This window comes from Chiloscyllium plagiosum, unplaced genomic scaffold, assembly GCF_037043375.1.
Source record: "Chiloscyllium plagiosum isolate Xiang-an unplaced genomic scaffold, Cpla_swu_hap1 HiC_scaffold_16, whole genome shotgun sequence".
In the NCBI taxonomy this organism is placed as follows: Eukaryota; Metazoa; Chordata; class Chondrichthyes; order Orectolobiformes; family Hemiscylliidae; genus Chiloscyllium; species Chiloscyllium plagiosum.
In genome coordinates this window covers 45,600,655-45,625,304 of record NW_028270154.1, presented here as the reverse complement: position 1 = coordinate 45,625,304, position 24,650 = coordinate 45,600,655, and the positions used below count along the sequence as shown (strand labels likewise).

General features: G+C 41.0%; 1 protein-coding gene across 3 annotated transcripts in view; it reads right to left on the bottom strand.

Moving 5' to 3' along the window:
* LOC122556662 (pro-neuregulin-2, membrane-bound isoform-like) overlaps positions 1-24,650 on the bottom strand; it is a 691,404-nt gene that overhangs the window by 54,842 nt on the left and 611,912 nt on the right. For all 3 annotated transcript variants that reach the window (XM_087995354.1, XM_087995352.1, XM_087995353.1), the window contains exon 4: positions 263-386. In XM_087995354.1, coding sequence (XP_087851480.1) covers positions 263-386 — 124 coding nt within the window. The remainder of the gene's footprint in view (positions 1-262; positions 387-24,650) is intronic.

Below are 24,650 nucleotides of genomic sequence, written 5' to 3'. Positions count from 1 at the left end.
TTTTTGTCATTATTGAATAGTTGATTGATTTAGCAATACAATGTAATGATAACTTCAGTAATCTTTCCACATTTACATTTCTGGGCCCCCTGTGGAGCAGTGCTGTGATTGTACAGTCCGACTAGTATAATCAGTCCCTTGTCAATCATCAAACCAACCTTCAGTACTCAAAAGACAAAACATTTTTAATATTAAAAAATTAAACATGTTTAATCACAAGAAAAGTACTGAGTAAACACCTGAGAAAAATGCACTCACTTACTTGCAAGAAAGTTTATTAATACCATCAATATAATAACACACACCGCCATTGACACAGTAGGATTTCTCTGATTCATTGCACCTTCTTGCATGTCCAGATTCAGGTGAGAGTGTAGTTGTAGCAGCTGCAAATGAAAACAGAGCACAAGTTCAGAATTTCCTACATCAAAGAATTACATCAGTCCATTCATTCCATGTAGTCTCATGTTGATTGCTTGAAACAGTTAACTACTCACTTTGACTTCATAGCCATTCTACAACGCCTTACGTTTGTTCTTAAATATTTATCAACTTAATTTCTTACACCAACGTATCAAGTAGGAAATCCAATTACCTAATAATCCTCATGTCAAAACTAATTCTCCTAAACTTTCTTCTTGATGCTGTTCAGTTATTGTCTCATCAATATTAATAAAATAAAACTTGAGTCAAAGTTTCTCATGAAGTTGGAAATATTTATCCAATATCCTCTTTATTTGTTTTCTATTAGCAAGAGTCATAATTTCCTTAATCTCTCCTCACAACTAAAGCCTCTTATCCCTGGTATCATCCTAAGCAAAAAGGTAAAAACAATGACTGCAGATGCTGATGAAGGACTTTTGCCTGAAACGTCGATTTTACTGCTCCTTGGATGCTGCCTGAATTGCTGTGCTCTTCCAGCACCACTAATCCAGAATCATCCTAAGCTACCTACCCACACTCTTATATTAAAACAAAGAACTGTGGATGCTGTTTGATGTGGAACAAGTGTTGGAGAAACTCGGCAGGTCTGGCAGCATCTGTTGAGAGAAAAACAAACAGAGTTCATGTTTCTAGTCCAGTGACCCTTCATCAGAACTATTCACAAAGTTCTGATGTTCTGAGTTCATATAAAAGAACCCCCTGAATTCTAAACTTGTGCTGTGTTTTCATTCACAGCTCCTCCCCTCCTAAACCCTTAGTAGCATTCTCTAGAAGATGAGACAGTTCTCTGATGTAGACTACTCGAAAGGTTTACAGCCTGAGTAAAATAATTTTTCCTGATCTCTGACCTTTGTGGTATTCTCTATCTTTAAACTGGACCTCATGGTTTTAGGCTCCACAGTAAGGGGAAACATCTTACTTGCACTACTCTGCCTATCAGTTTAAATATTTTGTAAGTTTCAATGTGGTTACCTCTCTTTCTTCGAAACTCGACAGAATGCAGGCCCACTTTGCCTAATCTCGCTTCATTGGTCAGTCCTGCCATCCTGGGAACATATCATGTGACTCTGTGTTACACTACCTTTATGGCAATATCTTTCTTGAGATAAGGACACCAGAACAGCACACAATATTCCAGATGTTGGCTAACCAAGCTCCTATACAATTGGAGAAAGTGAGGTCTGCAGATGCTGGAGATCAGAGCTGGAAATGTGCTGCGCTTTTCCAGCAACACATTTCCAGCTCCTATACAATTGGAGCATGACGTCACTACCTCAACACTCAAATCCTCTTGTAATAGAGGTCATTATTCCATTCGCCTTCGTAATACTTTAATAGCTAATGATTTAAAATTAAAATTATAATACTTGTATTCACAGATGATCTGTCCTTTCATTTGCATTTCTGAGCTGTGAGCAACATTGAGAAGATGCCATTTTATTTCAAAGTTAGTTATTTACTTCACTGAGTAGCAATATTGTAAATGATGGGCGAAGCATAATTTGTTTCCTTAAGTCAGTACATTAATTAGTCCTGAAAAATATGTTGCTGGAAAAGCGCAGCAGGTCAGGCAGCATCCAAGGAGCAGGAGAATCGACGTTTCGGGCACAAGCCCTTCTTCATTAATTAGTACATTTATTTTAAAGTCTGGATGGTACTGCTGATCTGGAAATGATACCCTAAAATTGACATGACAAATATATGAGTTATTTTGCAAAGTTCTACTTTTAAAAGTTCCTTCAAGAACATGTGGAGGTCACTTAAATTACAGATTTCTGCTTCAAGAATACATGTGAACTGTCCTTGGACAGATTTTCAACATGCTGCACTTTGTAACTCTGGTATTGTGGATTGGCCACCCATTAGAACGTTGGCCCAATTTTCCTTCCCATCTACGGATAGTTCAATTTCTATCACCAATTTGTAATATCTGTTTTATGCTCTAATAGGAGGCTGAAAATATCTAATTAAATATTAAAATTAAACATTTTGGAGTAAAATCATGAATATGCAATTGCATATCATTTAAATATTTTATTAACAATTATTTGCATGAAGATAAAATTAAAGTGTATGAAAGAAATATATTGAAAACATGCCCAATGTCCAAAGATACATAATGAGTAACTGATGATGGTTCAGTCACTATTGTGAATCCTTTAACAAAATTATTTGTTTGAAGAATGCCATTTCAAAGGAATATTAAGCATTTCAAATAACAGCAAAATACTGTGAATGGTAGGGATTTAAAATAAAAACAGAACATGCAGGAAAAACTCAACAGGTCTGACAGCATATGTGTCAGAAATAGAGTAAATGAACAGAATCTTATAGCAGTCTAGATTAGAGTGGTGCTGGAAAAGCACAGCAGGTCAGGCAGCATCAGAGGAGCAGGAAAATCTTATAGCAGCCTGACCAATATGAGCCATGGCGCAACTTATAGTCGAATTGGATGAGAAGTTCACTGAGGCCCATCTCAATGTTGAGAGCATCTCACTCCATCTTTTAGATTTTTCTAATCAACCTGTTGAGGCATGTCAATATGCATGTCTGAGACAGATGTGACTTCAACCGTGCCCGTTTGCTCCACCTTTTATGTTTTGTCTAATGGTGTGGCGAGTTTCTCATAGGCAGTAGTGAGTTGCCAATTAAGGAGACATTACAGATTATTAACTGCTTTGTTGATGAAGTGAAATAAATTACTATACTATTCTATTTAACTTGCCTCAATAATATGGAGTTCCCTATCCTACAAAAGAGACCAAATAAGCTAGATGTCGAGAAATACTGACACAGAAATCAGAGCAGACCAGTTGGATTCAGCTCACGACTCAAAGAACCACTATTTTACTTATGACTAGCCAGCATGTCAGGGCATAATCCATGGCTACCATGTTGCATTTGTCCTTGTGACCATCACGGCATTCTCTAATCCACTGGCAGACCACATAGGAACCACTGATCCACATTGCAGAGCATGGCAGCAACTTGCATTGAAAGGGTGCAACAAGGACATGCATTGACAGGCATTCAATTCAAGGGTTGGACCCAATTCCATCTCAGGGCTGCTTGCTTGCTCTTGGATACCTTTGCTGCCTGTAAAGAAATGTTCACGTTTGCATTTGGTTGATTGCTTGTTTATGTGTGATATTAAAGTGAGAGAATAGGGTTGCATGTGTGAAGTAGTGCCAAGTATGTTGGCTATGTGCCATGACTAGCATGGCTGTAAAGCCATTACATTGCCAGTGAGGTGCAATGCTAGGTTGTCAATGCTTGTCTAGGTGCACAGTGGCCTTTCACAGATGCTGTGGGTGCAAGGGATGCTGGCAGTTATCCGCTGAACACAGTTGTTTTGAGAATGGTGCGAGGAAAAATGGGGATGGAATTAGACCTGATGGGCAGCATAGTGGTTCAGTGGGGCCCAGGTTCGATTCCAGCCTTAGACGAATATCTGTGTGGTGTTTGCTCCCTGTGTCTGCGTGGGTTTCCTATGTATGCTCTGTTTTTATCCCACAGTCCAAAGATGTGCAGGTTAGGTGGATTGGCCATGCTAAATTGTCCATAGTGTGCAGGAATGTGCACGTTAGGTAGATTAATCTTGGAAAATGCAGGGTCACAGGTAAAGGGTAGGGGTTTGGTCTGGGTGGAATGCTTGTCAGAGGGTCAGTGTGGACTCAGTGGGCTGAATGGCCTGCTCCTACACAGTGCGGATTATATGAGGGATGACTTTCAGGCGGAATAATAGTTAATGATATTCTCCTCTAGGCTCCACAGAATTATATGGGCTGCTACCAGATGAGGCTTCCTCACCATCTCTGCAATCTTAATTCAACCGTCAGTATCATTAGAGGCAACATGTTGCAAGGGGTGATTATTTGCTGCCTAAAGTCTGCCACATGAATGTTAATTAGACTCATTCCTCAACATAGATTGGTCTTCATGCTAAAACTATTATCTGTCCTTCTAGTTTTTCCATTGTTTGAATGTCTGATAGTTAATCTCTGCATCAATAAGTGTGGGACATAAATGAGCCACTATCAAGAATTCTTTTGTATTCTTTTTACAAATGTTGTTTACTAAACTTTCAGTTAATTGATCCAATAAGTGCTGCTTGATCAAGCCAGCTAGAGTCAAGATACTTTCATTCAAGACCAAGTTTCAATAAAAGCTATCAGTGCCATTGTTTTTGTTCATAGAATATGGTTTTGCTGTTATCTTCTTAATTAACATTGATATTCCTTGAATTATGAAAAAGCAACAGTAACACCCAAGAAAAATAAGAATGTCACATCATGTAACTGAAAGAGCAAATTATTTTGTCACTTTTCTCTCATCTAAATAAGTAACTAATTATAAATATTAAACAATTATCCATCTAAATCCTTGTAACATATGTAGAACACATTCATTTATTATTAATTAACAGTTAACTTGATCACATGCATTAAAAATCTGCTAATGCCTACAGATTATGCAAAATATTAAACCAGAATTATTAACCATAGACAAGTTACCAGATGACGCTAATTCCCATCTGTTGTTGGTGAATGTAAAGATCCTTGTAACTTTCAAAAATTCAGCTTGTAGGCACTAAGTCATTCATTTATGACATTCAACCTGTATAATTTAATCGATAGATGTATGGACAACTTTGAAGAATAAACACAGAAATTTATTCTAATAGGATAAATACAAAGATTTGATTTCTTCTAACGAAGGCAGCAAAGTAATCCAAAGAATGTTTTTATTCTTACTTACTGAATAGTCAGTAAACTACTAACATCATTAAAATGTGGTGGCTGAAAGTTTAATTAAAAAGCAAACTGATATCTATAGGGACAATTCAGCAATCTGAAAGGCAATGTATTTTACAAAAATTTGCATCTCATTAAAAACACAATTGCTGCAATTAAGTGCTCATTCCCAATTAAATCCTATCTAATAAAGCAATATATGCCTTCAGATACCTGACTGCATATAATTGGTATGTACCTAGCAAGCTCAATTTCTTCCAAGACTTCAGAGCAAGTACTTGCTGCTTTGTCCTTATCGCAATATGACTTTCGATCAAAGTTAGTGATTGAGTTGTGTTGTAGATTCTCCAACTAGAATGAAAGTGGCATGAGGAAGAGGGTGGCCATGTGGAGCAAAAGTCATACGTGAAGCAGTTGCTGTGATTGGGAGACAGTTTGGAGAAAAGTGGCATGGGGAGGTGAGAGGTCAGCAGGGAAAGGAGGAGAATTGGCCAGGTAAGGGTAGAAAGGTAGACACTGCAACATGGCTTTGGTCTGTCCTAGTCCATTGAGGGTGATGATTGGGAAGGATATGTCACACAGAGCTGGATGTCCAGGGCATGATCAATGCTGTGGAAGTTTATGTCTTGGTTACAGCTATTGGTATTGTGTGACAGAGGAAAAATCAATAATTATGAGGAGAGTTGGATGTGGTAGGGTGGGAAATGTAGTGTTATGGGTGAGAACCATACAAGTGGGTCATGGTAACTGAGCATTTAGGTAGAATTGGGAAAGAAAGGATGAGCATTGAAACCTTGATAGTTATGGGCTCAGGGTAGAGTAGTGAAGTCCACACAAATATGGATAAGATCAATGGAAATGGAGGAGGTTCAAGGTAACAATGGCAACTGGAATGGCAAGGTAATGTGGGTATAGAATAATGGGAAGTAGTGGGTATAGGATAATGGGAAGTAGTGGGTATAGGATAATGAGAGGTGGTGGGTGAGGGCAAGGATCAAACATATTGGTCCTCAATTAAAAAGGAATCCACTTTCATTTCCTAAGGAGTCACAGGCATTAATGAAAAGGTATTTTTTGGTTGGTTGGGTGAAGTTGACACTTAGCATTCAGAAGGGCATTGCATTAATCAAAAGTAAATGGTTAGAGAACCATTCTCAGTTGGGCATGGCTCCCATTGAGCCAGCACCACTCCAGATCTCATGGCATCACGGTCCAATGAGAGTTCATAAAATCATCGAGTTATTTACATCGTGGGCTGACTAGCATTCTCTGATCTTCTTTCTGTTCTGTCCAGTCATCAGAACTGCCACACCCTTTTGCATAGTTTTTTTTCCCTAAGTTTGATGCCTTACTTAACTTCTTTAGTTAACCACTGATGGTGAGTCCTCCTTTTGTACTTTTTCTTTCCAGGAGGAAAGTACCTATTCTGTGTATTCTGAAATATCCCCATAACTGTCTGCCACTGTGTACCTATTGATTTATTCCTGAGCTGAGTATGCTAGTTCACCTCAGTTAGTTCATCTTTCATGCCCACATAGTTGCCTTTATGGGTTACTGGAGATTAGCGTGCTTTAAACCTGCTCAAAGAAGCCCTTATGATGTAACATGTTGTCTCACCTTGGCTTGGTTGCTCACCTTGCCACCATATCACATACTGCATGAGTGGACAATGCCTTGCTTTGTAAAACAGACTCCAGGATATCCAGAGATAGCTAAGAGCAGCTAGATTAGAATAAATAGACACTGAAACATGTTCCTCAGTGATCCCATATCATGACTTATGTGACTCATCACCTTATTCTCTCAATATCACAACAGTCCTGAGAATGTCTCTGTCCCTCACTTGGATCAATGGTTGCATTAGTGACAAAGTATCTACCTCCCTCAGGGCAGGACAATTCCAAATACATTTGCCCAATTAGGGCAGCACGGTGACTCAGTGGTTAGCACTGTTGCCTCACAGCACCAAGGTGCTGGGCTCAGTTCCACCCTCACGTGATTGTGTGGAGTTTGCATATTCTCCCTGTGTCTGCAAGGGTTTTCTCTAGTTTCCTCCCACAGAACAAAGATGTGCAGATTAGGTGGATTGGCCATGCTAAAGTCTCCAGGGATGTCCAGGCTAGGTGAGTTAGCCATGGGAAATGCAGAGCTACATGTATTGGCTGGGGGTGGGGGGTGTCAGGATTGGATGCTCTTTGAAGGTTCAGTGTGGACTCGATGGGCTGAATGGCATGCTTCCACACTAGGGATTCTATGAATTCCCCGCCACAAAGAGAATGCAATCCATCACATTCAGTTATGGTTAACTATCTCTTATTCTGAAAAATGTTTTGCCTGACTATGGATGTTGTAATGTCACTTTTAAGGGCTGAACATGTAATAAGCAAGAGACTATAAGATATTGTGACGAGCAACTATGTGAGCCCAGTTTCAGTGTGCCAGTGTAACATTTCTATAACTGCAAATACTAAACGTCTGTAATCTTTCTGGCTGTTGAGTAAATATATTGAAGGTTTGCAATTGAACAGAACCTAGGCCGTTTTCACTTATTCTGTGTGAAAGTGGGAACTTTGTGTAAGATGAGCAATACACAATCACAATGTGGTAATAAGTGGTGTTTCTTCTTGAAAAATGAAGATAGTGTGAGCTTGAAACACACAGGAAAAAGACTCAGACAAGATTCAAGGGAGTACAGAAGTTGTACTTACACTGAAAGCTCAGGAGAAAACAAACGTCATTACACTCTCTGAATAGAAAGTACATGCTCTGTGGACTGACTAGATTAGTGGCTCATACAAGCAGTGACTCAGTTCCAAACTGGATTGTAAAAGACCATGGTGACGACATTGGTTGTCATTTGCCCGCAAAGAGAAAAGCCTGAGCAACAGTCAGAAGCAGTGCAGCTGAGAAGAAAACATCCCAACAAAGCACAGTAACTGCACTGTTTTTGAATGCTGTCCATGGACCGGCAAAGCTAAAAATCTCTATGAATATTTGCAAAAGTCGAGAAATGTCAGAAAGCTGATTACCAAACTCCCTCGCGTAAATAAGAAGGCCACAGGCACCTTATCTGAATTTAGGCTTTTCAAACAAACGATGGAGCTCTGCTTCTGAGCGTTAGCCATTGCAAAGCTGGATAAGCAAGTCATGAAAATAAAGCACTTGGAACTGAGCACTTAAGCAGAGTCAGCATTTCAGACCTGACAAGTGGAGCAGAATGATGCTGCTAAGCTTTGGGAAATGCTGGAAAAATCGGCTTTGTACAAAAGTGAACTTCAGAATTCACCATTTGGAGCTAATGTCTTCTAAGCAACAAGCATAAAAATAAAGTAATCAGTTTGTCAACAGGTGCTGTGACAAGGGTGAAGATTCATTTTTAAGAGAATGATCTACCCCAGATGAACAGATAATGGAGCTGATTATAGCTTCAATACCTCTTAAAAGTGGAATCGCAGGTAGATAGAATTGTGAAGGTGTTTGGTATGCTTTGCTTTATTGGTCAGACCAATAGGAGTACAGGAGTTGGGAGGTCATGTTGCAGCTGTACAAAATGTTTGTTAGGCCACTTCTGGAATATTGCGTGCAATTCTGGTCCCCCTCGTATCGGAAGGATATTGTGAAACTTGAAAGGGTTCAGAAAAGATTTACAAGGATGTTGCCAGGGTTGGAGAATTTGAGCTATAGGGAGAGTCTGAATAGGCTGGGGCTGTTTTCCCTGGAGCATCAGAGGCTGAGGGGGGACCTTATGGAGGTTTATAAAATCTGAGGGGCATGGATAGGATAAATATACAAGGTTTTTTTCCCTGTTTGGGGGCAGGGGGTCCAGAACTAGAGGGCACAAGTTTAGGGTGAGAGGGAAAAGATAATAAAAGGGTCTTAAAGGGCAACTTTTTCACACAGAGAGGGTGGTGTGTGTGTGGAATGAGCTGCTAGAGGAAGTGGTGGAGGCTGGTACAATTAGAGCATTTAAAAGGCATTTGGATGAGTATATGAATAGGGATGGTTTAGAGGAACATGGGCCCAATGCTGGCAAATGGGACTAGATTAGGTTAGAATATCTGGTCGGCATGGACAAGTTGGACAGAAGGGTCTGTATCAGTGCTGTACATCTCTATGACTCTATGACTTATTAAAGCCTACTAAAAAGACCTCGTGGAGAAAGATAAAGGCAACAACATTGACATGTTGCTTAAAGGTGGCAGAAAATAGTGTACTACTGTAGCTGGAAAATAATATATGCTGGCATTAGATTCAGTTACCAGTATTAATGTAATAGCCAGGATGCAGACAGGAAACATATTCTGTGGGAAATCAGTCTGTTGCACCCATCACAAAACTGTCCTGCTCCAAGGTCTTTGTCAATGATTCAGTATAAAAGGACACTGGGCTCACCATTGCAAGTGATCTAGTTTCAGAGAAGAAGCTACTATTGGATCCATCCAAAAAAAAAACATGTGCAGGGTTCTGGCAGCAATAAGAGGGAGTTTCCCAGAGACTTGCATAAGCACAAGCACATACATAATGTCTGCGGCAAGAGGGACCAGAGTGAAGAACCTTCAACCAGCAGCTGAACAGGCTCTCTGTGCTGGGAATGTAACAGTATTTTTGGACAAAGTTAAACTGTTTGCAGTTTTTGCCAATATTAACATATGCCCAAAGAAAATTGGCAAACACAAATACAAGTTCAAATGTCTAGAAAGGAGCTAATCCACACCTGTCAGAGTCTCAAAAGATATGTAGCTGGACTGTTGGAAGTCAATGATACAACATACAAAATTAGCTGCAGAAAATGAGTCATCCATCCCTTGCATCATCAATGGTGATTCTGCATCACACCTCAGAGAAGATGCAATACTGTCAGTTGACCATCCTAAAACGTAGTGTTAACATACAAGTGAAATTGAAGACTGAGTTGGACAATGTGAAATATGATAGTATTATAAGTCATGCACATCAACTCACAGAGGAGTGCAGATCTATTACATGTCTTCGAAAGACCATTGACACAAGCAGGATGTGTTTGTTCCAAAGGCATCAAAACCATTCTTCAATGAGACACCCATATAAAATCCCAACATTGGAGAAACTGAATCCAAAAATTACAACAGCTCAATTCTTCATCAAGAAGGATACCAAATACAGAAAATGATACGTTCACTGACAAAGGAAACTCAAGAAATCAATGCTTTCAGAACACAATTTAGCAAGTATTGCTTTCAGAGGCTACCTTTCAGTCTATTTGAGAGTCATAATCTGTTCTAGCAGCAAAAGAACATAATTACATAGAATATTCCTCAATGTGTATGCATTGTCATGACTGGCAAAACTAAAGAACAACACATTTGAGATCGACACTCTCTGATGGTGGCAGCGCATCGTCAAGGACTCACCTTCAACAGCAAGAAGTACAAGTGAATTTAGGTCAGAGGTATTTTTAGCCCAACCCAGACAAATTTGAAGATGTAAACAGTTGCACATTCCCAAAAACAAAGATGTCTTGGAATCTGTTTTTGAATTTCCTAATGCTACACACACCAAACCATACCAAAAAAAAATCATCATTCAAGGAGCTCTTAAAGAAAAATATTCCACATATATATCAGGAGGATAATCAACATATCTTCAAGTCACCCAAACAAGTGTTGTCTCAGAAACATTTATCCTTCAATACCATATTCCAAGGAAAAAGTCAATATGTCGCAAAGAGGGCTGAGAGTGTGCATCAAACAAGATGAAACCAACTGTGCTTCGTTCCAGGACACAGCAGCTCATTGGATTTGCACCACATCTAAACACTTTCAACTCCCCCCACCATTAATGTAAAATGGGAATAGTTTGTACATCTATGGGATGCATTGCAGAAATTTACCAATGCTCTTTAGATAACACTTTCTAAACCCATGACATCTATTGTCTAAGAGAACAAGTACATTGGAACAGCATTATTTGCAAGTTCTCCTTCAAGCCCGACACCCTCCTGACATGGAAACATATCACCGTTCCTTCACCAACACTGGATCAGAATCCTGGAAGTCCCTCTCTAATCATACTATGCAAATGTTGAAACCATATGCAGTGGTTCAAGAAAGTAACTCACCATTACCTTCTCAAGGGCAATTAGGTAGTTGTAATAAATGCTGGCTAAGCCAGTAATGCCCACAACCTGTGAATGAATTTTAAAATGTTTATCACAAAGACAAATTATTCAAAATGGAGCATAAAGCACTTACTTTAGTATTTGCTATCACAAAATTCCATATGTACCTGTTTGTTGTACAAATCACTGTGCAAACTGATCACAAACCATTGAAAACGATCTGGTGCAAACTGAACTGACTGCAATGAATTCTTGTTAAAAAAAAAGGGGTACAACTTGGATGTCTGCTAAAAGCCCAGTATCAGAGTAGTTACCTCAACCACACTGAGCAGATTACCAAATCAGAATAGGAATTTTAAAGTTCCACTAAGACTTACAAGTAGATAGGGACATCAAAGTAGAAGATGTGCTAAAGGCTGTTTGGATGAATTCTGCACAGCACAAATGTAACCAATTTCCAGAAAAAACAGCAAGTGCAAATTATGACTGAAGACACAATGGAAAATAACTGGAGAAGAAAGTGCTGACATTGTACAAGAGATGCTTTTGGCCGTACAAGGTTGAACAGGCATTTCAAGGATGCAACATTTAAACAAAAATATAGACTTGTACCCAAAGCTCTTTGACAGGACATGAAGAGTGTATGGGCATAGAACAAACAAAATACCTGGCACAGGGGACTGTGTATTAGATGGAAATCAATAATGGCATTGAGAACACTGAAGATATTCAAGGCAGACCAGAGTCACTAACCACAGCCAAAGTCACTAACCAAAGTCACTAACCAATGTCACTAACCAGAGTCACTAACCAGAGTCACTAACCACAGCCATCCAAAGAACCTCTACCTTTACATTTCATTGTTCTCTTGATCCAAGATCACAATAGATTTATTTTCCATACATTGCAACAAGGCTCTCATTGTCACTGCCTACTTCCCCATCTTTCCAACAGTCAGACAATTAAAGGACACCTTAAGTATATTTGTGCCAGACACAATGGATATGATACTCAACCAGTTCGGTACATTGAAGAGATCAAGTCTGACAATGGGCCTTATTATACAGACAGACCTTTCTACAGGTGTGTGATGTAGAACTGCAGAAGCGACACTCATTAGTTTGCAACTTCTGTCAATTAAAAGTTCTTAACACTGTCTGGTGAAATTTCATATTCTTTGTTGCTTCGATACCTAACAGTAGATAAGGCATCTCATTTCTTTCAATATTTTACATGCAGAGGGTATTTCTATAATTTAGTCTCCATTTATGTGACAGGTTATTAACTTGGCTCAAAACTCCCTACCAGGAGAACTGGTTCAATGCGATGGTTGATTGCTAGTATATTCTCTCAAATTCAAAAGGATGTCAACACAACAATCGGAAGCTGTAGCTCCGCTCACTTGCTTGATGTGGGTAATTTTATATTACTTATTTAAATACCACATCAAATAATGAACGAGCTGTTGTTCCAGATTACTTGAAGCCCATCTGCCATAAAATTAAACTGAAAAGCATCAGTGTTAGACCTAATCCCTGTATTATTAAACAATAATGCTTATTTTAAATTTAATTTGTGCCTATGTGTATAGCATTTCCAATTGCTGTGGTGAAATTTGGTAATGAAGCTATAATCATCAACCAGAATCCAAATGAATTGCTTCGTATTTTCTGTGCATTACTGCAATTGTTGTGTGGTTTACCACAGTGGCTGAAGTCTATGGCCTGGAATCCCTGTACATGGTGGAGCTAACACACATAGTAGTTGAAACATCATAGTTTAGAATTTTGATTGTGACTGAAAATACAGGTAAACAAGCTTCCTTAGAACTCAGTGGGCACACAGATTGAGAAGGGTGAAGACATGCAAGGGAATTCAGGGTGTTTGATTATCAGTTGAAAAACCAAAAATACATTGCTTTCCATTCTATTTTGATGCCAAAAGTTACCTTTTGAAACTTAATACACATTTTCTTCCATATAAATATAGTGAAGCTTCCCAAAGCATTTCACAAATGCACAATTTTACACCAAAATCATTAAAACATTGACAAGGTGTGCAAAGAGGAAGAGCTTCATTACAGAATCACAGAATTGTTACAGTATAGAAGGAGGCTAATTTGGCCCATCATGGCTGCGTCAGTTCTGTTACCTAGTTCCATTTTTCTGCCTTTCCCCTTATTCTTTTACACCATTTCTATCCAAGTAATCATCCAATGCCTCTTTTGAATACCTCAATTAACCCTGCCTCCTGCACACTTCCAGACAGTGTATTCCATACTCTAACTACTCACTGTGTGAACATTTTTTTCCTCACATTGACTTGCTTCACTTACATATCACTTCAAATCTCTGCACACTTATTCTTTTATTTTACAAATGGAAGTAGCTCTCCCTATCTACTCATATTTTTGAAAATCTCTGTCAAATTTCCTCTCAGCCTTCTTCTCTTCAAGGAGAAGAGTCCCATCCATCCTCATAACTAAAAGAATTAGAATTAGAATCCCTACAGCGTGGAAACAGGCCCTTTGACACAACAAGTCCACACTGACCCTCCGAAGAGTATCCCACCCAGACCCATTCCCCATACTAATGCATATAACCCACACATTCCTGAACACTATAGGTAATTTAGCATGGCCAGTTCACCTAACCTGCACATCATGGAATGTGGGAGGAAACTGGAGCACTTGAAGGAAACCCACGCATACACAGGGAGAATGTACAAACTCCACACAGACAGTCACCCGAGGTTGGAATTGAAAGTGGGTCCCTGGCGCTATGAGGCAGCAGTGCTAACCACTGAGCCACCATGCCACTCCAAAGTTTCTCATTCTTGTAACTCTTGCTTATCAAGGAAGTGGACAAAATGACAGAGTTAGCTGTGGATTTAGTAACATAAGAAGGAAAACAAATGTACTAGGCTTTCCTAAGACTTCCTCCTTTGAACTTGAGGAGCACTATTCAACATATGTGACACCTAAGCTGTTATGTTTATTGGCAGCTGCATAGATTCAGAAACAGATTTTGCTGGACACAGGCCGTGAGTCTTGTGCAAGCCTGAGTCCCGCATTGTGCTTTGTAAAACGTTGGTGGGAGTCTGCCCATAATCCTGACAGCTGTCCCATAGCAAGTGGGTAGAACATTGATTGCTTTAAAGTGAGACTTCTGCCCCTGAATTGGGAGAAGGCTCTGTTTTAGAGAGCTTCTGGCTAATTGGACATCTGGCAGCTCGGCAGGTGCACTGTGCAATGAGACCTTACAACTGCTGGCCCTACAGATAATCTATGGGCATCCTATTAAAGAACCTCCTGGTCAAACTGGGAGTCTCAGCATCACAGTCACAATTTTCCTACCCAACAACGTTGCCACAAACAAACTTGAGAGCACAAAGGTAGCACGGATGTTTTTCAAAGTAAAATTTCCAAAATGTTCTACACTGTTTGGGTTTCACTTTATTTATGTGCATTATTGTTATTTGTTGAGACCTCTTAAGCCGAAAAGCTATATTTATTGGCAATGCATTGATGATTATATGAGGGGTTAAGGGCTTTTCCTTTAGTGGAAGAAACTGGTATTCTTGCATTCAATGTTTATTGAACATACATAGTATAGTGTTCAGTGTTGTACATATCAGTCTGAGATATGGCTGAATTTATTGGATTAATTGGCAGGATTAACCAGCTCTGGTTCTTTCTTCCAATCCTCCATGCTCCCAACACTACTCCACAACCCCTTCTTCTCCTGACTCATCGTTGCTAGTCCTGAAGCAGCAAGAATCCTGCCTCCCTCCTGTGTGCTGGAGGGTTAACCAAGGAAAACCAATGACCTTACACACAACTTCATAAAGCCAACTAGTGCACACCATCTTTAAACTATTACGAAGCAGGTGCCGCAAAATTCTTCTGAGGCGTTAGTTTTATTGAAAACTGTTCATGTTAATCAGTATCTGTGCCATGCAAATATATTAGAAATATGATACCAACACAGGCCAGCATTATTTTTGACAACCACAAGCACATCACTGACTTTATCTCTCTCCCTCTAACCACTGTTGTTAAGTAGTTTAAATTTTGCATCTCACCTAATTAGGTCACACCGCATGCCACATTCCTGCTCTGTAGGATCCATAAAATCCCTTTAAGGTGTTGTTGTTGAAATTCTAAAGTATCCAACAGAAATTGGTACAATGCAAGAATATAGGCTTTATAAATATGCAGTACAGGAATCATTGCTCATGCATAATTCCAAACCATCCACACAGAGTGTTATCTTGCATTGATGGCAAAAAGCCAAAACATATCATTCACCTTCAGATACAGAAGATAGTCAGTCTGAATTTAAAATGATTAAGCACGTATGGTATAAATGATTTGTTATGATAGTTTGAAAGGACTTGATCCTGAACTCCTCAAGACAAAGAAAGTGCTAGAAGATAACCCAAAAAAAGACATAAACAACATTCTGGATATATGATTGGAATGAGAGGAATTGACACAATGGCAGATAGCAGCATGAGTTGAGCCACAGAAATTAATTAGTAATTAGATTTGCATTATTCGATGACAAATAGGTCTTAAAACATTTTTGTGAGATACCAACAAACTTCAAGTATTCACTTGATAATTTTCATATACTATTTGAATGTTTTTTTCTTATTTATTCACAAGATGGGGGCACTTATGTCCATCCTTAATTGCCTTTGAGAAGGTGTTCACCTTTTGAAAGAGTATTGCTAAATACCACAGCTAAAATAGGACAGAGGGAAATTTTGGTTGATTGCGTTAAGTATTTTTATGCTGGTATTCCACAGAGAAAATACAGATGTTTTCAAGCAAAACAAACTATTGGAAAATGTAGTGGATCTCAGGGGCAAAGAAAATCTCCATATAATTGTCTGCTTATACTTTGAAGGCTAATTTTATTTGTCCTTTCTTCTTTCCACTTATCATATGACCTTTCTGCCTGGGACTAGTGAAGTTCTTAATAAGGGAGACACAAATAAGGAGTCAAGACAAAGTTAGCTGTAGAATTAGGAGTGTGAGAATTATTTATTTTATTGACAGTAGTATATGATTATGGAAAACAAACAACAACTTTTACAAGAACAACACTTTTCAAATAATAAAATGTCCCCAGGTGCTTTACAGCAACATTAATGTGACACTGAACCACATGAGAAGTTATCAATGACAAGCAACCAAAAGCCTGGTCACAGAAACAACTCAAATGCACATTCTAAGGAAGAAACCGAGGAAAAGAGACAGAAACGTTCATGGTGGGTGCTCCGGAGCTTACGGACTTTTTTCTCATTTCAGAAGTATACTTTATTCATAAAAATATCTTTGTATGCAGTCACTGAGCAGTTCTGTTCTATATAGTAGCATATGAAGAAACAAACAAACATTGGAGTTTGATCCCTATTAAACTTTGGCTGAGAAACTTTAGATGGTGGTCTTTCCCCACTGCCTTTTGACAGTAGCTAAGCCCCAAGCTTTAGTATGTCCCTCATCACATAGTCCTGGACCTTGGAATGTGCCAGTCAGCAACACTCATTTGAGGTCAACTCCTTGCTCTAGAAGGCCAAAAAGCTTATGGTCCTGACAATGAAAGCCTCAGTTTCCAGTGATGGAGGAATCAAAACCAGCAAAACTCAAGAGGTCAAAGTTAGAGAAATTCAAATAGTTGAGGGTTTTAGTGTGAGACATAGGAAGGAGGTAGGCCATAAAGCGATTTCAACTGAAGAATGAGAATTTCAAAATTGGGATGTTGCTTTACTAGAAGTGTTTATAAGCTGTGGGCACAGGAATAATGAGTAAATTGGATTAAATGCAAATTAGGACACATGCAGCAAAATGTTGGATAAACTCACATTTATATGTGTAGAACATGAGAGGCAAGCCAGGAGTCTATTGGATTGTTACGTTTGTAGAATCCCAATGGTGTGGAAACAGGCTATTTGGCCCAACAAGTCTACACTAACCTACTGAGGAGTATCTCACCCAGGCCCATTCCCCTACCAATCACTCTACATTTACCCCTGACTAATGCACCTCACCTACACATCCCTGAACACAATGGGCAATTTAGCATGGCCAGTTCACCTAACCTGCACATTTTTGGACTGTGGGAAGAAACCGGAGCACGCAGAGGAAACCCACACAGCAACTGGGGAGAATGTGCAAACTGGCACTGTGAGGCAGCAGTGCTAACCACTGAGCCAGCATGTCACCCATGGCAAGGAACAGAAGACACGAATGAGGATTTCAGAAGTAAAGGAGCTGACGGAGGAGCAGAATTAGCTGATGTTAAAGAGGCAAAAATAGATGGCATAGATATCTAATTAGAAGTTTACCTCCTTATCATATATAGCTCCTAGGTTGTGAAGTTATGGTTCACACATGGACAGTTACTTGAGAGTTCTGAAGCAAGGGGTTAGGGAACAGAATTAGCAAAGAGGACCAAAAGGCAATGGCTTTAGTATATTCCTATTACATAACTGGAGAAAATGTGTAGTCGTTTAGCTACATGCCAGACAAGAAGTCTGATCAGTTAATGATATTGGAGGACAAGGTCATAGTTAGGGAGAGCTAAATGTCATTAGCATACACATAGCAACTAATGATGGTTTTTGGATAATGTCACTGAGAGATAACATGTGGTTAAATATGGTGCATTCATTGTTCACAATATGGATTCCTCTGCACTGGGGATATCAAACACTGATGGTGTGACTGCTTTGAGTGACACTTCCATTCAGTTCACAAGCAGTAACCCAAGCTTAAGGTGGCCTGTCATTTTAATTCTTCACTTTGCTCCCATACGGACATCTCTGTTCTTGGCCTCCTGTACCGTTCCTGTGAAACTCAGTGTAGGCCTTATGAACACCATTTCATTTTTTATTTTGGCACTATGCAGCCTTCTAGACTCAAAATTAAATTCAATAATTTTAGCCATAAACTACGTTCTATCAATTTTGTATGCTTTTATTTGCATGTTTTGGGGTTTTTTTCTTATTTTTTATTCAGATAATAACCCTTTGTTTTATTGTTTCTCTTCCTGCTGCATACCATTTTCTTTGGCCCCGGAAAACGAAATCTTATTGCAATCTTTCCTAACCATCACTGACGTTCCTTTTGTTCTTGTCTCACCAAATGCTTGCTCAAAGCCTATCATATCTCTAGCTTTTTTCCAGTATTGATGAAGGCTTATTTACCTGAGATGTCACTCTGTTTCTCACTCCATTGTTATTACTTAACTTGCTGAGTATTTCTAACATTTTTTTGTTTTACTCTTGGTGTTCTAGTGCTCTTAGAAGAGAGAATCATTCTGCATTACTCTTGCTACTATATCTTACCGTACAGCAAGGTTTATGAACAGCTTACTTTGAAACTAAATACTGCAAATAATATATTAATAATGTGTGAAGATTCATGAAAAAATGGTGCTTTATGGAAAATTTAAGGACAGTACAAAACCTACGCAGAATGTAGCTTAAAGTTCTTGACAATTAGTTTTTAAGAGATTTTGTCTCAAACATTTATTTCAGAAGTGCCTGTATGCTGTTAGATTTTGTCACAAAATATACAGAGATGTTGGCAATGGGAACACAGTGGTGTGTTAAAGTGTGTTGCACTGCGTGTAAGAAGGAAGTTGCTTTGACAATTGGACAAAACTACTTTGTTTGATTCACATCTTAGGTGTTGATGCAAGACTTCTTTCACTGTGATTTTTTTTGGCAATGTCTCAATGTATATTTACACAAGATTAAGATGTGTCAAGTATTTTCAGTGTCTGTTATTGATTCTATAGTGATCCATATGTTTGACACTTCTACAGGACACTTTGTACTTTGAATGTCATCAGATGACAAAAGACATTTTGGAATCTTCTTAATTGTGACAGTAGCTTTTTTCATTTCGGAAACATTTCTCTTGGACAAATACTTCTCCTATTTGTAACAAAGCTTAAAGGCTGCCATTTGGATACATGGAAATTTACTGTTTCCTTACAGTTTGATGGAATACAATGACAACATGGCAAACCTGCAAAGAAGATTCAGTCAGATACTTACAAGGCCTTTGCAGGAGGATACAATAGTCAGTGTGATACAAACTTTTCAGGTTCAATAGGAATAGTAGAGATTAATTGAAAACCAAATTATTTCCTAATTATTTAAGATAGATTGTTTCACATAGAATTTTACAGAATAGAAGGAGGCTATTTGACCCATTGTATCTGTACCGGATCCTGAAAGAGTTATCCAACTCTCTCTGTTCAGCCAGTATACACTATGGACTGAACAAATGAACCTGAAAGTAACAATGTTACATATAAAACTACACAAATAAAATTTACAAATCTTACTTTGAGAAAAGCCTGCTGATTTTACAAACTCCGTTGAAGTGTCAAACAAATAGGTCACTATAAAATCGATAACAGACACTTAAATTACTTTATATGTTTTAGTCTTGTGTACTATATTGACAAACGATATCACAGAAAAAAATCTTATTCCAACAATTGAGATGTGAATCAAACAAAGTCAAGTTTTGTCCAATTGTCAAAGCAACTTCCTTCTCAGACACTGTGCAACACACTTCAACACACCACTGTGATCCCATGCCAACATTTCTGTCACAAGCCTATGTTCCAGTGAGCCTCAGCACAAGCTCAAAGATCATTTTCTGCTGGCAATCCAGCAGCCTCTGGGACTCATTGATTTTGATAAAGATTAGAATCTGGCTCTAAAGTTATGTTTTATTACCCAGCCCCCCACCAGTCCTGTTATGACATGGGTTGCTTTTAGCACAGCCAACCCATTTTCCCTCACTCTGAGGCCTATTATCATAGTACATGGTTTGCTTGCAGTAGAGACTCTCGTCTCCCTCAGCTCTCATTATCACTTATTCAGGTTCAGGTCTGACTTGACCTGTCATCCAGAGTTCCCTTATTTACCTAATTCTTTCATCTCTCTCGGCTCCATCTCCACCTATCCATTCACCCCTCCCTGCACTATCAACTCAACCTCCTCTTATAAATACTAGTTTTTCCTCAACAAATAAACAGAAGTTGTTGGAAAATCTCAACAGGTCTGACAGCATCTATGCAGAGAAAACAGTGGTAACGTGTTAAGTTTAGTGAGCTTGCTTTTTGGGATTTTTTTCACCAACTTTTTCTAGCTGTTCTGATGAAGATTCTGATGAGGAGTCACTGGATTTGAAACATGAACTCTGCTTTCTTCCCACAGTTGCTGCCAGACCTGCTGAGGTTTGCCAGAATTTCTGTTTTTGTTCCTACTTAGAAAGTCTCTTTGCATCTGGACATTTAACCAAGCATAGCTTTGATCACTGTGGGAATCTACAAATGCAGTTTGCTAATTTGAAAATGACCCATTTATCTTGACTCCTTGTTTCCAATTAGTCAATCCTGTATCGATACTGGCATAACACCCTCAAAGCCATGAGTACTTCTCTTGTCCAGAAACCTTTTTGTGGCACCTTCTCATATACCTTTCCTTTCAAAATCCAAATGTACCACGTCTTGGAGTCATAGAGACACAGAGTCATACAGCACAGAAACAGACCTTTCGGTCCAATCAGTCCATGTCAAACATAATTCCAAACTAAACTAGTCCCACCTACCTGCTACTGGTGTCCATATTCCTCCCAAACCTTTCCTATTCATGTATCAATCCAAATGTCTTTTATACATTGTATATGTACCCGCATCCATCACTTCCTGAGGAAGTTCATTCCACACACTCCAGTAACTCTATCCATCCGATACATCACATTCTCAAATGACTCTAATAAGTTTTTCAAACACAATTTCCCTTTAATAAAACCATATAGTCTCTGCTAGATTGCATTATAACTTTCAAAATATGACGCTACTACCTCTTTAATCTTAGATTCTAGAATTTTCCCAATAACAATCATTAGGCTGGTACCTAGTTTCCTACTTTCTGCTTCATTCCTTTCTTGAGTAGGGGTATTACATTGGTAGATTCCTAATCCACTGGGATTTTTCCTGAATCTAGGGATTTTTTGGAAGAATACAGCCAAAGCATCAACTATCTCTGCAATTATGTCTTTTAAGACCCTAGGATGAAGGTTATCATGTCCAAGAGATGGTTCAGCCTTTAGTTTCATTAAGTTCCCTGATATAATTTCTGAAGTCATTATGATTATTTTTAGTTTCACCTTTTTACCTTTCAATTTTCTACTTCAAGCATTTTTGTGACTTTTGCTATAAATATAGATACAAGATATTTACTTCAATTCTCCATCATTGCATTGTTGCCCATTACTAATTTAAAAATCACAAAACACTAGGTTATAGTTGAACAGGTTTATTTGGAAGCACTAGCTTTCAGAGCACTGCTCCTTTATCATCTCCAAAAGCTAGTGCTTCCAAATAAACCAGTTGGATTATAACCTGGTATTGTGTGATTTTAACTTTGTCCACCCAGTCCAACACCGGTTCCTCTACATCATTATTTAATAGGAGAAAGTGAGGTCTGCAGATGCTGGAGATCAGAGCTGGAAATGTGTTGCTGGAAAAGCGCAGCAGGTCAGGCAGCATCCAGGGAACAGGAGAATCAACATTTCGGGCATAAGCCCTTCTTCAGGAATGAGGAAAATTTGTCCAGCAGGCTAAGATAAAAGGTAGGGAGGAGGGACTTGGGGTAGGGGCGTCGGAAATGTAATAGGTGGAAAGAGGTCAAGGTGAGGGTGATAGGTCAGACTGGGGTGGGGGCGGAGAGGTCGGGAAGAAGATTGCAGGTTAGGAAGGCGGCGCTGAATTCGATGGATTTGACTGAGACAGGCTGGGGGGAGGGGAAATGAAGAAACTGGTGAAATCCGAGTTCATCCCTTGTGGTTGGAGGGTTCCTAGGCGGAAGATGAGGCGCTCTTCCTCCAACCGTCGTTTTGTTGTGGTCTGACGATGGAGGAGTCCAAAGACCTGCATATCCTTGGTGGAGTGGGAGGGGGAATTGAAATGTTGAGCTACAGGGTGGTTGGGTTGGTTGGTCCGGGTGTCCCAGAGGTGTTCTCTGAAACGCTCCGCAAGTAGCCGGCCTGTCTCCCCAATATAGAGGAGGCCACATCGGGTGCAGAGGATGCAATAGATGATGTGTGTGGAGGTGCAGGTGAATCTGTGGCGGATATGGAAGTTTCCTTTGGGGCCTTGGAGGGAGGTGAGGGGGGAGGTGTGGGCGCAAGTCTTGCACCTCCTGCGGTTGCAAGGGAAGGTGCCGGGAGTGGAGGTTGGGTTGGTGGGGGGTGTGGATCTGACGAGGGAGTCACGGAGGGAGTGGTCTTTACGGAATGCTGATAGGGGAGGGGAGGGAAATATATCCTTGGTGGTGGGGTCCGTTTGGAGGTAGCGGAAATGACGGCGGATGATGCGCTGTACATGGAGATTGGTGGGGTGGTAGGTGAGGACCAGTGGGGTTCTGTCCTGGTGGTGGTTGGAGGGGCGGGGCTCAAGGGCAGAGGAGCGGGAAGTGGAAGAGATGCGGTGGAGGGCATCGTCAACCACGTCGGGGGGGATATTGCGGTCCTTGAAGAAGGGGGCCATCTGGGTTGTGCGTTTTTGGAACTGGTCCTCCTGGGAGCAGATGCGGCGGAGTCGAAGGAATTGGGAGAATGGGATGGCATTTTTACAGGGGGCAGAATGGGAGGAGGTGTAGTCCAGGTAGCTGTGGGAGTCGGTCGGTTTGTAGTAGATGTCCGTGTTGATTCGGTCGCCTGAGATAGAGATAGAAAGGTCGAGGAAGGGGAGGGAGGAATCTGAGACTGTCCAGGTGAATTTGAGGTCGGGGTGGAAGGTGTTGGTGAAGTGGATGAACTGTTCAACCTCCTCGTGGGAGCACAAGGCGGCGCCGATACAGTCATCGATGTAGCGGAGGAAAAGGTGGGGGGTGGGGCCAGTGTAGTTGCGGAAGATGGACTGTTCCACATATCCTACGAAGAGGCAGGCATAGCTGGGGCCCATGCGGGTGCCCATGGCTACTCCTTTCGTTTGGAGGAAGTGGGAGGATTGGAAAGAGAAGTTGTTCAGGGTGAGGACCAGTTCAGTCAGTCGAAGGAGGGTGTCAGTGGAAGGGTACTGGTCGGTACGGCGGGAAAGAAAGAAGCGGAGGGCTTTGAGTCCTTCGTGATGGGGGATGGAGGTGTACAGGGACTGGATGTCCATGGTGAAAATAAGGCGTTGGGGACCGGGGAAGCGAAAATCATGGAGCAGGTGGAGGGCATGGGTGGTGTCCCGAACGTAGGTGGGGAGTTCTTGGACTAAGGGGGACAGGACGGTGTCAAGGTATGCGGAGATGAGTTCGGTGGGGCAGGAGCAGGCGGAGACAATGGGTCGGCCGGGGCAGTCAGGTTTGTGGATTTTGGGCAGGGGCTAGAAGCGGGAGGTGCGGGGTTGTGGAACTATGAGGTTGGAGGCGGTGGATGGGAGATCCCCCGAGGTGATGAGGTTATGGACGGTCTGGGAGATGATGGTTTGGTGGTGGGGGGGTGGGGTCATGGTCAAGGGGGCAGTAGGAGGAGGTATCTGCGAGCTGGCGTTTGGCCTCAGCGATGTAGAGGTCGGTGCACCAAACTACTACCGCGCCTCCCTTGTCTGCTGGTTTGATAGTGAGGTTGGGGTTGCAACGGAGTGAGTGGAGGGCTGCGCGTTCCGAGGGTGAGAGGTTGGAGTGGGTGAGAGGGGTGGGGGAGTTCAGGTGGCGGTTAATATCGCGGCGGCAGTTGGCTATGAAGAGGTCGAGGGCAGGTAGGAGGCCAGCACGGGGTGTCCAGGTGGATGGGGTGTGTTGGAGGCGGGAGAAGGGGTCGTCAGAGGGTGGGCGAGAGTCTTGGTTAAAGAAGTAGGCACGGAGGCGAAGGCGGCGGAAGAATTGTTCGATGTCACGCCGCGTGTTGAACTCATTAATCCGGGAGCGTAGGGGAATGAAGGTGAGGCCTCTGCTGAGAACTGATCTTTCATCCTCAGAGAGGAGTAGGTCTGGAGGGATAGTGAAAACACGGCAGGGCTGGGAGCTAGGACCTGGTGTGGGGCTGGGGCTGGGTGTGGGGGCGGGGTTAGATCTGGGGGCGGGGACGGGGATCGGTGTGGGGGAGGAGTTGGGCGTGGTGATGGCGATAGGCGAAGGGGCGGGGTTAGACGTGGTGACGGAACTCGCCGGGGGGGTGGGGTTAGGCGTGGAGATCGGCGTGGGGGCGGAGACACATGCGGCGTTGTGGGCGTGTAGGTTAGTGACGTCACTGGGGGCGGAAGTGGCTGCGGCGACCGCAGAGACAGAGTTATTCCCCATAGCCGCGGAGGTTGCGAATCTGCCGGCGA